The 16,754-nt window shown below is 48.8% G+C and overlaps 1 protein-coding gene across 1 annotated transcript in view; it reads left to right on the top strand.

Moving 5' to 3' along the window:
• NUP155 (nucleoporin 155) overlaps nucleotides 1–16,754 on the top strand; it is a 1,628,423-nt gene that overhangs the window by 184,024 nt on the left and 1,427,645 nt on the right. Inside the window, exon 9 of the mRNA XM_069627148.1 lies at nucleotides 15,828–15,919. Coding sequence (XP_069483249.1) covers nucleotides 15,828–15,919 — 92 coding nt within the window. The remainder of the gene's footprint in view (nucleotides 1–15,827; nucleotides 15,920–16,754) is intronic.

The raw sequence follows: 16,754 nt of genomic DNA, 5'->3' as shown, positions 1-16,754 counted from the left end.
GTGTTTGGGTGGAGAGGAAGAACATGAGGAAGAGGGGTTTGAAGAAGATCCTTACACTAGTGCAGGAGCTTTTGAAGAAGATACAGCTCCCTCGCAGCCCTGGCAATCCCCATCAGTGCAGCCTTGGCAATCCCCATCAGTGCACTCCGACCCTGATGTCTTTCACCCTTCCCCTCCCAAGGATTCACCTATTGGAAACACCTCTCCCATAGATGACCAACCTTCACTTAATGCACTATTGCGCAAGGCAGCAGCGCATTTTGAAATAGACACAGGGGAAACTCTTCCTGACATAGACTTTGTAGAGAAAGTTATTAAAGAAAAAGCCCCTGTTAGTCAGTCTATTCCGCTCCTGGCTTCTATAAAGTGAAGAATAACTCCTTCCCTTTCCAATCCTGCCTTAGTCAGAGGGGTCAACCCTCGGATAGAAAAGCTCTTCAGCCCTTCGTCCTCTGACCCTTTGTACATCAGAGGACATTCTATTCCGGACTCCCTCGTAGTTACTAATACAAGAAAAAGAGCGGGGGTACCACTATCCACTAGTGAGGCACCACCTGACAAAGAGGGCAAGAAGCTCTATGCACTTGGGAAGAGAATCACAACCTCCGCCGCCTTCTCAACTAGGATTGCAAATAACAATTCCCTACTAGCTAGCTACGCAGATGCACAGTGGAGCAAGCTGCGCAGCGAAGCAGAGGACGCACCAGAACCCCTGCGTTCACGCCTGTTAGCTATAATCTCAGAGGGAACTCTTGTAAACCAGGGCATCGTAAAGAACTCCTTAGATGCCGCAGAGACGGCTGGCCGTTCCCTGGTTCAGGGAATACTTCTCAAACACCATGTCTGGCTGCGCAATTCGGGATTTAAGCCGGAAACCTAGGCTTCCCTGATAAATAAGCCCATAGAACAAACACATCTGTTTGGGAAAGCAGTTGATGAGGCCCTAGAACATGCGAAGAAAGAGTTTGATACCATCAAGACTCTTGACCAAATTTCTTGGACCCCTAACAGACGCGGCTATGGCAATAGACGCTCCTTTCGTGGCCAACGCCAGCAGCAAAACCAACAGCAATTTTACTCTGCTACCAACTGGCCCTCTAACCAGGGTAACAACACCCAGTTCAGTCAAAGAGGCCAACGCCGTGGCAAAGGAAGAGGTCGCGGGTCCAGCCCCAAAGGTTCCACGCCCAATACCAACAAATGACCCGAAGATTCGGGTCCCCTCCCATGCATCACCGGTCGGGGGCCGGCTAACATCGTTCCTATCAGCATGGGAGGGAATATCGTCAGACCGCTGGGTTTTATCCACCATAGCCCACGGATACTGCATCGAATTCAACGGTTCCCCGAAGTACAGACCCCCACGGAACCGACGCATGACACCGGAACACCTCACCATTCTTCTTCAAGAAGTAGAAGAGCTACTGAAAAAAGAAGCAATAGAACCTGTCCCCCTATCTCAGGTAACAGAAGGTATTTATTCAGTGTACTTCCTTGTACCCAAAAAGGACTTAACCATGCGCCCTGTATTAGATCTGCACCCAGCGAACAAGTTTGTCAAACCCCAAAAGTTTCGTATGGTGACCTTGCAGGAAGTAATTCTACTGTTATCACAAGGGGATTACATGACAACACTAGACATGAAAGATGCATACTTTCATATTTTAATGTTGCCAGCGCACAGAAAATACCTCAGGTTCAAGATAGGGAACAAACACTACCAGTTCAGAGTACTACCCTTCGGGATAGCATCTGCATCAAGGGTATTCACGAAAGTACTGGCAGTGGCAGCGGCCCACCTGCGCAGGTTATCCATCCCGGTATACCCTTACCTCGACGACATAACAGGGGATTCTTACGAAACATGCTTCTCCAATACCCAAAAGACCGTAGACCTTTTGTCCCAACTGGGCTTCTCCATCAACGAAAAGAAGTCCAGCTTAGACCCCAGCCAAATCAAACAATTCCTACGGGCTCTAATTCGAACAAAGGACGGCCTCGTCTTCCCCTACAACGAGAGGGTCCAAAACATGCTGTTTCAGATCCCCCATTATGTGGCAGGTCGAGAGGTGACGGTACGCAAAGCAATGCGCTTGCTAGGGATGATGGCGTCATGTATTTATTTGGTCCCTCACGCGCGCCTGCGCCCAATGCAAGAGTGGTTCTACAGCCAGTGGTGTCAGGCCAGCGGACAATGGGATGATCTAGTGGTGGTCTCGCAGGCCTTGGTTCTCTCGCTACGGTGGTGGACAAAAGAAAACCTGTTATTAGGGAAAACTTTTGCCACACCCGCAGTGGAAGCCACTCTAACCACAGACGCATCCCTCACAGGATGGGGGGCTCACCTATCCCATCAGACTGCTCACGGAGCGTGGACTCCGAGCTTAGCATCCAAGCATATAAACCTGCTGGAACTACGAGCGGTGTTCAAAGCACTGAAAGCCTTTCAGGAACACCTACAAGGAAAGACAGTGATGGTCCTCACAGACAGCACCACAGCCATGTACTACCTCAACAAGCAAGGGGGCACTCACTCTCCAGGACTGTCCAAGCTGTCCCAGAATATATGGAAGTGGGCTCTCAAACACAACATGCTCCTACTATCACAACATGTACCAGGGGAACTCAATCTGCTAGCAGACAAACTCAGCAGAGACTTCCCCCTGCCCGAAGAGTACGAATGGCAATTGCACGAAGACATCGTCCTAGACGTCTTCACGCAATGGGGATTCCTGGAAATAGACCTGTTCGCAACTATGGAGAACTCACAATGCCAAAGTTACGCCTCCAGGTACCCCCAGAACCAGTCCAAGGGGAACGGTCTGTCGATTCAATGGTCAGGGAAATTTGTTTACGCCTTTCCCCCGACTCCCCTTCTCAACAAAGTGGTGCACAAGATGCACCAGGAGCAGGTTACCATGATACTAGTGGCCCCAATGTGGGCCCGGCAACCATGGTTCGCTCACTTGATGGAGATGTCCCGATCTCCCCCAGTGAAACTTCCCTGCCCGTACAACATGCTGTCACAGGACAAGGGCAGGACACTGCATCCATGCCCTCAGACCATGAACTTAGCAGCCTGGCTCCTGAGATCATAGAATTTGGACATTTACAACTCCCGCAGAGATGTATGGACATCCTCAGGGAAGCCAGAAAACCTAATACTCGCCACTGCTATTCTAGCAAGTGAAAAAGATTTGTCATCTGGTGTAAAGGTAAGAGCCTCAACCCGGTTGACTGCTCTTCCACTAACATTGTTCTGTACTTGACCCATTTACTGGATTCAGGTCTAGTGTTCAATTCCATTAAAGTCCACCTAGCGGCACTTTCTGCATACACCACTTCCCAACTTAAAGTGTCGTGGTGGAAGATACCAGTTATCAAGGCCTTCATGGAGGGGGTAAAGAGAATACACCCTCCGATAGCTAACCCAGCTCCCGGATGGGACTTAAATTTGGTACTTTCTAGACTCATGGGCCCTCCTTCCGAACCCATGCACAAGGCAACTCTTAAAGACCTCACTCTTAAGACTGCTTTCCTAATAGCTATCACCTCCATTAGGAGAGTAAGTGAACTACAGGCTCTTTCTGTACTAGACCCCTTCGTAACAGTTCACAAGGATAAGGTGGTTCTACGCACACACCCAAGGTTTGCACCAAAATTCATCTCGAAATTTCATGTAAACCAGTCAATAGAACTACCAACGTTCTTTCAAAACCCTTCCAGCTTGGGAGAAAAAAGTCTGCATACACTAGATGTACGCAGAGCTGTCATGTTCTACATGGAAAGAACCAGACCACTGAGAAAGACTAATCAGTTCTTTGTCTCTGTGGCAGCAGGAAGAGAAGGAGATGCAGTTTCAAAGTCCACAATATCTAGATGGATTGTTCAATGCATCATTCTCTGTTACAATCTTGCTAAGAGAGAACTACCCTTCAAGCCAAGAGCACATTCCACTCGAGGCACTGGGGCTTCCATAGCGTTCATTGCAAATGTTCCCCTGAGTCCATCTGCAAAGCGGCTACCTGGAGTTCTGTGCACACCTTTACAAAACACTACTGTCTAGATGCACACTCTAGATCTGACTCCCAGGTGGGACAGGCAGTATTAAGACATATTTTCTCTACTGTTCCTTCTCATAACCCACCGCCAACTCCGGGTACTGCTCGCTAGTCTATGCACAGCATGTGATTCTAAGCAGATTAACAAACATCAGAAGACAATGCATTACTTACCGTAAGAGCATTTCTGATGATTGTATCTGCTTAGATTCACATGCGCCCACCCTTCCTCCCCGCTCGGATGGAAGGAACATAGACATCCTTTTCTATATTTCTCTCTTTTCTGTACTCACTCACGTCTAGAAGGCTCCCTCAGGGCAGAAAAATACAAACAGAGGGACCTCGACACGTGAGGGATTGTGGGTACAACGCACGTCACTATAGGGATAGTGTTACAGACGCGCCTTGTCGACGTCCCCTTTTTCGACTACGAAAAACAAAATGCAATACTCCGCAGTGACCACTGGATGTCGGACCCATGCACAGCATGTGAATCTAAGCAGATACAACCATCAGAAATGCTCTTACGGTAGGTAATGCATTGTCATATTGCGCTAGCACAGTATATGGACGTGGAAGGCGGGAGGCCAGTGTATAGTGAGGCTAAGTGAACAAGGTGGTTTTGAGTGATTTGCGAAAGGAGTATAGAGGGTTCTGCTCTGAGCACATTGGGTAAAGCATTCCAGAGTTTAGGCGCCAAGTAGGTCAAGCCTACGCCACCTGCGTACGCTCTTTTTTTTTATGGGGGGGGACCCAGAGTTGGTTATTGTGCTGGCTTCTTTTAAGGCGGGCAGAGATGTTCTTAGTTATAGTTTCTGATAGATATGACTGTTTTTAATGTTGGCATACATTTTATTATATAAAGTTCCATATGATATGACAGTATAGAGAGATTGATACATTTGTGGGTAAGGGTGAGGATTTTGAAGCCGATCCTTTCCTTAACTGGGAGCCAGTGGGCGTCCGTCTGGCCTAAGTTGTGTGTTCATTTTTGGGTATGTGTAGTGCTGCGCGGAGCGTGTTATTTTGTACTATTTGGAGCCTGTTGATGTTTTTGTGAAGGTGCCTGCAAGAAGGGCATTGCAATAGTATAGTCTGGCATCTATTGTAGCTCTTGCGATAGAGAGGCAGTTTTGGGTGGTGAGAAAGGGTTTAATAGCATATACGAGTTTGGTGGTGAGGGCCGAGGCAGATGAGATGGTGCTGACCTGTCTCGTCATTGAGAGTGTGAAGTCTACCGACTCCAAGGGTCTTAACTGCTGCAGAAACTGGTATGTTGGTGTTGTCAATGGTAAAGTGGGTGTATTTATGTTTGTCTGGATAGGATCTCCTTAGGGCCTAGGATAATGATCTCGGTTTTGTCCCCATTTAAGGAGAGACCATTGATCGCTATCCAGGCTTGAATAGAGATCAACACTGTTGCATTCAGCTAGATGGGCGTGTCCTCTAGTATTCCATGAGGCCAACTTCAGAGTCTTTTGAACACACAATTCGTTGGCTTTCATTGGTGGTTGCTATCTGGGTCGGTTTGAACTAAGGGCTCCTTTTATCCAGTTCCATGGACCACCTGAGAAAGAAGCTTTTTTCGGAACCTCAGTTGCATCTAGAGGTTTCGTAGTAGGCGAGCACTGCCAGTATTTTCTGTGGATGTCTGGTCTTGTGCGAGGGGAGTGGTCTCTCTCTCATGGCGGCCTCGAACGGAAGAGGCGTCAGATGCGTCTGCCGCATAGGTACGGGCGTGTTTGTCTGTCGGCCGACCTGCGTCAGGATCGCAGGCCGTGGTTCGTGCTGGGTACTGGTTTGGTCCACTGCGATCTTTGTTCTTTTCTATTGGATCAATGAAGTGGGCCTTTCGTTCTTCTCTTCGAGCCGAATGCTGATTGTGCAGGGCTGCGGGCAATGTGTCTTCTGGTAGCAGCCTGGTCTTCCCGCGAGTAGCTCTTATATGCTGGGGTTTTTATTTCAGATAGAAGAAACCCTAATGATTTTAGTTCGTCACCCGCTTGTCGGGACAGCTCCTGAATTGCAGTAGCGTGTATGTGCAGATAGGCTTTGGCCCTATTATCGATGTGGTAGGGCTCAATCCACTGACATTTTCTGCCTTCAAGAGAGCTGGCTTCAGGAGAAACTGTCTGCGGACTGTTTTGAAATCGTGATCTCCCCTGCCATTAAGGGCCTGCTAGGCCGTCCGTCTGCTGGCCTCCTCATCGCTGTACGGTCCGGCCAGAACTTGAGAATCAAGACAACGACGAGGGCCTACGGGGTGTTGACTTTTCTCATTGACTGGAATCGGTCTGCTGATAATCTGAGCCCACAAACTAAGCCACGTGCGACGCCCCCTCTTGCGTTAATAACTACATACTGGAATCCGCAAAGAACGACAACATCATACTTCTGCCAAATCATGGCCGAAACCATCCACGCCATTCTGATGGAGTGGAATACCCCGTTCGTAATAATCTGCTGATACCTTAATGCTAACTGCGCACATCCCAAGAAGCAATCTCCAGTCGGTGCAGTCCGAATGCAATCCGAACACAGAGGTCAAGCTTGGATGAATCTAATGTCAACAAGGAGGCTACACAACGCTGCATGGATCTTGGGCGGCCCCAACATATTCTGACCTGGGAAAGAGGTCAGTCGGCGGCAACCCTTGACTATATCTTCATCTCGCACGCACTGAGCTCAGAAATTCAAAACTATCAAGTGGTGAAAACTGCGGCGAGTGACCACAATATGCTGACCTTAGAATGGTCATCTACTGCCCAGGTGTCTGACCGCTACTCTCCCCTGATCGAGACCAATCCCCAACAAACCTGGCTCTGTCTCTGTCTCTGTCTCTGTCTGACTGAGCAGTATGCAGCAGCGGAGGCTTCGCCCACTTCTGACACGGCACTGTGACCGAACTACCTCCCTATTTTGATCAAACATAGGAAACAGCTGGCGACTGGAAATGCCACCCCTCCCACTTTCTCCCATAACTACGACAAATTAATAGCAGAAAAAAAGGCCCTAAGAAAAAAAAACGCAGAGCCAAGATTGAAAATACACAAGCAGCTTGGTATTCGTGGGACAAAAATCACAAAATTTACAAATCATGGATCAGGTCACGCAGGGCGGCCCTTTACCAAAAAGATGCGGAAATAATGCTGAGAGCCCTCACATCCAAAAAAAACAGCTTACTTTTGGAGCCTGATAAACAACTCCCAATGCAACACGGACAGCAACATGATTAATTCCGTGTCGGAAGCAGTCTGGGTCGAATTCTTCAGTGTTCTCTTCACCAGCCCAAGATCCTCCTCGAATCTTCATGTGGAGATGACGCAAGTACCCTGGGCCGACCTCTCTGAAAAAACTGACAGAACTGCAGCAATTCAGAAGCTAAAATCTTCTAGATCCCCGGGCCCTGACGGCCTCTCCAACATGGACTTAAAAAAACACATCAATGAATGGGCAACCTTTGTCAGCCTCTTGTTCGAACATTGTAGAGCTAGCAGACAGATCCCTCTATCCTGGTCCAAAGCTATAGTGATTCCAATCTTCAAAAAAGAAAGTCGAGATGACCCTGGCAACTATCACCCAAGAGCTCTGCTAGATATAATGGGAAAACTGTTTGCTTCTCTCCTATTGGATCGTTTTCGGCGCTGGGCGATATCGGCCCCCTGCAGTGATCCTTTCCAGTTGGGCTTCAAGAAGAACGGGAGCACCATGGTGAACATCTTTATACTCAACATTGTGAAGGCAAAAATAAAACCGGGGGCCCCTACAGTGTACGCAGCATACATTGACCTCTCGCAGGCATTCGACAAAGTTGTCCGACTGCTTCTGTGGAGAAAGTTGAAAAACTGGAGCTGTCCGGATGCTGTTCTTAACCCCATAATTGCGCTACATACCAACACCACGCTCAGTGTCCGCCTTAACAAACAAGGGATTCTGTCCAAGGAAATCCAAGCTGATAGAGGAGTTAAGCAAGGCTGCCCGTTGGCCCCTGCTCTCTTTGTTGCTTTTCTGGAGGACTTTAAAGACTCTGAAGCCACTGTTCGCTGCTTCCCCCCAAAGTTTGGCAACACTCAGCTGTCCTGCATTCTCTACGCTGATGATATGATTCTCCTCGATCAGACGCCCATCGGCTTACAACGCCATCTGGATAACCTAGCAAACTATATGGACATTAACAACCTGTCCATAAACAAGACCAAAACCATGATTTTCTCAAAAACTCATCAATCCACGAAAAATATCAGCTCCTGGTCAGTGAACAAAACCAAAATTGAAGTGGTTTTGCACTTTAAATATCTTGGAGTTATCATCGACTGGACCCTACAAGACTCTAAAATGCAACATCTGTTGGCCAAAGCCAAAAAATTAACATCCCAATTGAGAATGGTGGATCGCAAGTTTGGAAAATTTTCGTTGATTCCGGCTATTCATTTCTATAAGGGCAAAATGGTTCCTGCTCTAACCTATGGCATGGACACAACGCTCACCATGCCTAACTCCTGGAAGAAATTATATGGAAAACAGCCCTCGGCCTTCCTAACTCCATTCCCATCTCGGCTGTTAGAAGAGAGCTCGGGCTACTTTCACTGAGCGCCACCGTCCGTGTCTTCACTGGCCCTATTTAGAAAGACTCTCATACAAGACGGCCTTCCTATCTTTAACATTGCGCAGGAGATGGTCTCTACGACGTGCAAGGCTCTTCTGACCTGGGTACAACATCAAAAAAAAAACTGCAAGATCTAGCATGCACAACAGATGACCTAATTACAAATCCACAAAGAGTAACTAAAAAAAACTAAAAAATCAAGATTGGATAATCACTATCGAACAATCTGCATGCAAGCTGCTGAAACACCTCCCACCCACGTACAACAGGCTAAAAACTCCATTAGCCTATTGCATTAAATTCCCGGACAAAAAGCTAAGGACCACGTTTTTAAGAGCTCGCCTGAACCTGCTGCATACAAGAGAAATCCTGGGGATAAGAAACTAATCAGTTTCCAAAGCCTGCAGACTATGTAAAACTCCAGATTCTATTGAGACAGTCCGCCATCTCTTGCTAAACTGTCCATCTCTAAATCAAGAATGTAGTGCCTTTCTGTCACCTTTATGGGTAGATTCCGTCTTGATCGAAGAAGACACATGGTGGTGCCGCATTATTTCAGGGGAAAAAACCTGTTGGGCTGTAGCCACGTCCAAACTGATGGAAGCCTCCTTTACCAAAATCAACACCATCGGGCACAGCCCTACCCCTTCTGATTGTTCACCCTAAACGACCTCTGCCTATATTGGGCCTGGACCGTCGTGAAGGAGTGTTCTGCTGCAATCGCCCCTTGTACTTGCGACGCCCACCACGAAATTTTCCCTATTACTCCAGCCCGGTGGGAAATTGAACTATTTTGAAACTCCCTTGATTTGTCGCGTGCCCAGTACAAGGTGCTTTCACTGCAGACTTGAAATTTTGAAAACAAGGACCTGTACACCTTCACAGCTCATGACTTTCTCCTTGTAAAAATCATTTTTCTTTCTTTGATTATGTACAAGTAAATAAAAAAGAAATAAACATTTTTTTTTAAAAAAAAGAAAGGTGACCTACTCTGCGGCATCAACGGTCAAGGCGGCCAATGCATTTGCAATCCTGGCCAGGTACGACCGGGAAATGTGGTATAAGATGGCCTGATTCTGGAGTTCCTGCCCAACGACAAGCAAGTCGAGGTGATGTGGCATCGGACCATGCCATCACAGTGGCCCTGGACATAGCGGACACGGGATACCGATGGATGGGGAATGGTGTCTGCCTCAGTCGTTGTGGCTGGCTGAAAGTCACAAACTTCCGCCAGGAGGTCCAGACGAGGTGCTGGATATGCCCTTCGGGGACAACCTCTTTGAGAAGGCCGTCGATTAATCATTGCCATCCATTAATACTGAAACTGAGATGGCCTGTGCCCTGGGCATTCTTCAGCAACACTGCTCCTCCTTTCGCGCTTCCGGCAGAAGTCCTACAGATCGTTGAAGGCTTTTGGCAGAGGGTCCTCTTTATACCATCAACCCTCCCGGTCCACGGCCCAGGAAGCCTACAGATTTGGTTCCAAAGCTTTTGGTGGAAGTGGCCAATGTCGTCCCCAAGATGGCACAGAGGCCCTGAAGCAAGACTGAACCGTCCCGGACGTCGGGCCCCAACCCATGCACCCCAGTGGAAGGCTGGCTTCGTCAGTGAGTGTAAGAAGATCTCCACTGACTGATGGGTGCTGGACGCTCTCGCCCACGGAACAGGGGCGATGGAGCTAGTTTCAAAGTGACTCCGGGGCTCCAAAGTCTACTCCAGATGCTTCTGGGTAAGGAAGAAGACTGGGGGCTGGAGGCCCATCCTAGACCTGCAGCATCTCAACAAATATCTTAAGTCTCAAAAATTCAGGATGGTCACGTTGCAGCACGTGCTTGGCCAACTAGAGGAAGGAGACGACTTGACGTTGCTGGCTTTGGTGGACGCATACTTCCACGTCCCCATTCACGAGAGCTATCTTAAGTTGCTGCGCTTCGTGGTACATGGAAGAGACTACCAATTCGAGGCCCTCGCCTTCGTACTGAAGTCTGCACCCAGGGTGTTTACTTAGGGCCTGCCACCAGTGCCAGCCCATCTACGCCTCCAAGGAATACACATCTACCCATACCTCGACGACTGGCTCTTCCGGGCACAGTCAAGGGAGACAGCCGCCTGGTTGCTGACAAATCTGGGGTTCTCCGTCAACTATCCAAAGTCCTGCTTGATACAATTGCAAAACGCGCTGTTCCTGGGGGCCAGGCTCAACAGTCTCCTGCCTGGCAGCTCCCTCAGAAGAGAGGGTAGCGGCCCTGCTGGGCAAGGTGCAATGGCTGTTGGCACTGAAGACTGCTGCGGTGTGGGCCATCAAGGCGCTGCTCGGCATGATATTGTGCATCTACCTGATGGATGCAACCCCTTAAGGAGTTCCTGGACGCTCGCTGTATCCAAATTTCCGGAAGCTTTGCAGACAAGATTACTCTCGACGAGGAGTTGCATTGAGCGATAAGGTGGTGGGGCGTACACTCCATCATTGCCAGGGGCACAGGATTTCAGAGCCCCTATACCAGGAGACGCTCACCACTGACGCTTCCCTGGAGGGCTGGGGATCCCACATCGGACGTCTCCACGCCAGAGGCCTGTGGCTGCTAGAGCAGAGGGATCTCCACATCAATATCCTAGAGCTGCGGGCAGTGTTCAGGGCCCTCAAGTCGTTTCTTCCGTCCCTTAAGGGCAAAGTGCTGAGGATCTTCATGGACAACACCACCACAATGTTCTACATCAGGAAGCAGGGGGCCATCCACTCCCCAGCACTCTGCAGAGAGGCGCAGGACTTGTGGCAGTGGCCCAACAGATGTTCCTCATCCCCTTGCACCTGGTGGGAGTTAAGAACACCATCGCTGACTCCCTCTAATAAGGTGCATCTGGCAGGTATCTCCGCTACACCAGTTCTCAGCATGATCTTCTCCTTGGTCCCACCTTCTCATCAAGGAGTTCCTCAAAGGACTGTTTTGAACGTTCCCGCCGGTGAAGACCGCATGCTGAAGAAGGAACAAGTTGCTTACCTGTAACTATCGTTATCCAGCCTGGGTCTGGCATGGATTCACATGCAGACCCTCCCGCCGTCCTCTCCGTAGCTTTTCTTAGTCATGCTGCTACTTTAAGTGCTTACCAAATTTGAAGATGGCTGCCAGAGGAGGGGCTTAGGGAGAGGGCAGTTATTGGTTGGGGGCAGTATGACCCAGCGCTCACTCATTGATTTAGAGGAGAAATACAGTTTGCAAATGAAAGTGAAACTTTTTTCTTTTACCGAGGATTCCCGGCCTGATGACTGGGAATATTAATGAGCATGTGAATCCATGCCAGACCCCTGCTGGAGAACAATAGTTACAGTTAAGTAACTTGTTCATTTTGCAGCCTTCCATTGGTTAGTATTTTCATACATACTCTTCCTTTCGCTCATAACTGTGTGCAACCTATTTTGTAATCAAAATATCCTCCCCCTGGGCATTGTGATACTGCTTATTTTCATTGGGTTATTCTATAATCGGACACTCCTACAGAATACACCCCCTAATCTTCAATGGATGGTTATTCATTCTGAACTTGTGTTTAGTGGGGGGCCAACTACTCCTCATGTTGACAGCAATTTTGTTTTTGACCTATAACTTCTGACCGTAATATGCAAACTAATTAAAACCAAGACAATCGGAATCCAGACTCCGAACCACACACAGCGACTTATTCCGTAACTGTGGCATATTTCTTTATGAAGTTATTAATTCCTTTTTATTTTGCGTTTAGAATTGTGGGAAATGCAAATTTGTTGTTGAATCAAAGGGATATCTTTGAGCTACAAAACAATTGGTTTTAGGTTCCTATAATTTTGCATTAGAAAGTTATGACTAATTTTCGATTTTACATTTTGTGTTGATAACAAAATATGGGGTTTTAGTTAATTTGATAAGTGCACATAATTGAGACTTTTATTTCTAGACGGTGCCCTCGGTGTTCTATCACAGATAAGCTAGCCTTCAGTGGTTTATACAAGTTCATACATGTATTACTGTTTCACTGTGAGTAACCTCTTGTGCAATGTCCCATAACTCCAGTAAACCTACTTTTTATGATCAGGTTTTCACTCTGCTCCGACCATCTGGCAGCATGTACTAAAGGACAGGTCAAAAGATTTACAGAAATGAATTACTTTTTGGTGCAACGTCTGCTGGGAACAGACGTGGCCAGAGTGAGGTCTATCAAGACCCTCCTCGGAATGATGTCCTCCTGCATTTATCTGGTGCGCTACTGCAGACTTCGGATGCGGCCCTTGCAAGAATTCCTCGACGCCCACTGGATCCAGACGACGGGCAGCTTCGAGGACAGGATCCCGCTCGACGAAGCGTTCCGTCAGGCGATACGATGGTGCGGTGTCCGCTCTCATCTGACGGCGGGAACAGGTTTCCTAGCCCCGGCCCACCAGGTGACGGTGACGACGGATGCCTCCCTGGAAGGTTGGGGAGCGCACACCGGGGGTCTCCACGCGAGAGACCTTTGGCTCCCGGAGGAGAAGACACTCCACATCAACATCTTGGAGCTCCGTGCAGTGTTCTGGGCCCTCAGGTCCTTCCTTCCGTCCCTCAAGGGCAAGGTGGTGAGGATCTTCACCGACAACACCACCACGATGTTTTACATTCGGAAGCAGGGCGGAACCAGATCCCCTGCCCTATCCAAGGAAGCCCAGGATCTGTGGCATTGGGCCGTCGCCCAAGGGATGTTTCTTGTACCCTTTCATCTGGCAGGGATAAAAAAAACACCATCGCCGACTCACTCGGCAGAGAGCCAGGATCAAGTGGACCGACTCTTCCGACGATGGGGCGAACCCCAGATCGATCTCTTTGCGACGGCGGCAAACTCCAAGTGCCTGAGGTTCGCCAGCAGGTTTCCCCAAACGAGGAGCATGGGCGATGCTTTCTCGTTCCCCTGGGACAGCCTGTTCCTTTATGCATTCCCGCCGTTGCCGTTGCTACTCCGGCTCGTCAACCAGCTCAAGAGGTCCCGGTGCAGGATGATCCTCGTCGCACCGGCGTGGCCGAGGCAGATCTGGTTCCCGGACCTTCTGGAATTGTCAGCGTCCACACCAGTCAAGCTGCCGACGGACGCGGATCTTCTCTCCAGAGAAGGAGGCGCCATTCTTCATCGTGAACCAGAGTCGCTGAACTTGCAGGCCTGGCTCCTGCAGCACTAGAGTTTGGAGGGTACGACATCCCGGCCGACTGCAGAGAGGTTCTCGCGAAGGCCATGGCATCCTCAACTCTCAAGTGCTACGGACACAAATGGAAGAGGTTCTGTCTGGTGCCGTGCACAGAAGATTAACCCTCTGCGGATTACAGCCCCTCAAGTATTGCTGTACCTATTGTCCTTGGCAAATGCTGGCCTATCTCACGCTTCCATCAAGGTACATCTGGCTGCCGTCTCACGTTACACCAGAACTACAGGACGGGCGTCCTTGTGGTCTCATCGACTGGTGAAGGAATTTATGAAAGGACTGTTCCGATCATTCCCGCCGGTGAAGGCCCCTGCCCCGGGGTGGGAGCTCAATGTGGTGCTGACTAGGCTCATGGGGGGGGGTCCCATTCGAGCCTATGCATTCAGTGCCGTTGAAGTTTCTGTCGTGGAAGACAGCATTCCTCGTGGCCACCACCTCTGCACGACGAGTGGGAGAGATCCAGGCCCTGTCTTGCAACTCTCCATACTTGACTTTTCACGACACGAGGGTGGTGCTGAGGACGCACCCCTCCTTCATGCCCAAGGTGCCGTCGGACTTCCACCTCAACGAGCCCTTGGTGTTGCCAGTTTTCTTCCCGTCGCCGGCTGAGAGGACTCTGCACTCGCTGGATGTAGCTAGAGCGCTGAAGTACCACGTGGACTACGTGGACTGCACAAAGTTTTCGGAAGACATCACAGCTGTTTGTGAACTTTGGACCTGTGAATCAAGGAAAGGCTCTCTCGAAGACTTCCATTTCCAGATGGCTCTCCTACTGCATCATGCACTGTCACCGGTTGGCAAACCGACCGTTGCCAGGCCGTCCGAGGGCCCATTCGACCAGAGCGATTGCTGCTACTACGACGTTCCTGTCTGGTGTGGCCCTGCTCGACATCTGCAGGGCTGCTACGTGGAGGTCGACGCACACCTTCACGAGATTCTACTGTGTCGACTGGGATTCCAGGGAGGAGTCCAGAGTCGGCCAGGCAGTGCTGCGCAACCTGTTCGCCTAAGGTGAGCCTGATGAGGTATGAGTTGCTTAATGTTGAGTTGTTGTATTGCTTGATATTGAGCCTTTTGCCACCTCCCGTGGTTGTGCATGTGTATACTGCTATGTATTCTTATATTCATGAGCATGTGAATCCATGCCAGACCCCATGCTGGAGAAGGAACAAGTTACTTACCTGTAACTGTTGTTCTCCAGCATGGGTCTGGCATGGATTCACATGCGAACCCTCCCGCCTACCCCTCTGCGGCTCTTCACTTGGTCATACTGCCACTTCACGTGCTACCAAATCTGAGGATGGCTGCCAGGGGCGGGGCTTAGGGAGAGGGCAGTCATTGGCTGGGGGCAGTATGACCCAGAGACCAGTGATTGGTTACTACTGAGAAAGACACATCAGAAACGAAACTGATACTGATTTTTTTCTATACCGAGGATTCCTGGCCTGACGACGGGGAATATTCATGAGCATGTGAATCCATGCCAGACCCATGCTGGAGAACAACAGTTACAGGTAAGTAACTTGTTCCTTTTTTGCATCTCCAGCGTTTCCTTGGTATTGGAAAAAAAAACTGTCTCTGGATGTAATTTACTCAAGGTCCCTTGGAATGGTTTTGGTTTGTGGTGCTTTTCCACTTATTAATTACTATCTCCATGGTGTCCAGGTGATCATCTGTATCTCACAAGTGCACTATTTGCCATGGGAGAGAGTAAGAGGTGGAAATTAGAATACAAAGTTTTTTCCTGTCTCATACTTGCAAAAAGCTGTGCCATTCGGTTTCTTGGCTTCAGTTTGTCGTAGTGAAGCAGTCTTGTGTTCCCTTAAATTCGACATTCCTTAGTACTCCATTGTGCTATTTCTAGAAGCAGTAATTCAAATATCCTGAAATTACTTCCGTAATTATGGGGGTGTTAATGAAGTACAACTTTATTACAGAAATAACTTTCTTTTCTTTTTAGGTGTATGATTTGGGTGCAGACGGTCAAGGAATGAGCAGGATTGCATCAGTCTCCCAAAATTCAATAGTTTCAGCGGCTGGAAACATTGCCAGGTGATGCTGCTACAATATTGGTTACCTATAGCTGGCTAAACTATCATTTGTTTTTTTTTTTCTTTTACTTTGTGTTTATTGCTTGTACTTGCAAGGGCTGTGCTTGATAGCTAACCTCCTAAAATGACAGTTGCAAATGTTTGTATAGCTCAGAGGCTGAATAGGTCATATGGGATTCCCCTCTCGCTTCTACGCTGAGTGGCAGTATTGCTGTCCAACCAGTAAAGGTGTTCATCTGTCTCTGTCCTCGGGACCCTTCAGTGATTGTTGTGCTGGCCTTCTGCAGCGGACTGAATGCTATGTCTATTTCTGACTTCCTCACTTGTTTTTTCATTCTGCTGAATTGTTGAAAGGGTTTTCTATGATGCGTCTTTGCAGATTTAAAAGCCCTTACTTGGCCACACTGGCTGAATATCTTGACCATATCTTGAGTTGTTTTCTGCCTCACCAGTCCAGACTTCCTGAAGATTTGTTTCCGCCACATCTGCTGGTTAGAACCCTCCATGCCGGTATTGTTACTGCAGCATGTGGCTGTTTTTTTGGCATTATCTTCCACTTGGCTGTGGATCACTGCCATTACCCAAAATGTTATTGAGACTGCAACACCCCACTTGATAGGCTTAGGATGTCCAAAGTTGTCTCCAGCTGTTGTCTGTGCCCTGGGACTGTTTTCTGCTGAGCTGCCTGCCTTCTCTGGTGAATTTTCTTCTTTCCCTCAGACCCCTGAATCTCTTGGGTGGGGTCTCCTTTGGTCTGCCCTTGTATGCTTGCCGCTGAATCCCATATGAATGCAAATGGCCTCTTGACTTGAATCCCATTGATTCCTGTCGAACAT

This window comes from Ambystoma mexicanum, chromosome 6p (assembly GCF_040938575.1).
Source record: "Ambystoma mexicanum isolate Mex_15411 chromosome 6p, UKY_AmexF1_1, whole genome shotgun sequence".
Lineage (NCBI taxonomy): Eukaryota > Metazoa > Chordata > Amphibia > Caudata > Ambystomatidae > Ambystoma > Ambystoma mexicanum.
Note: the sequence above shows the minus strand (reverse complement) of the source record. Positions and strands in the feature narration are given on the sequence as shown.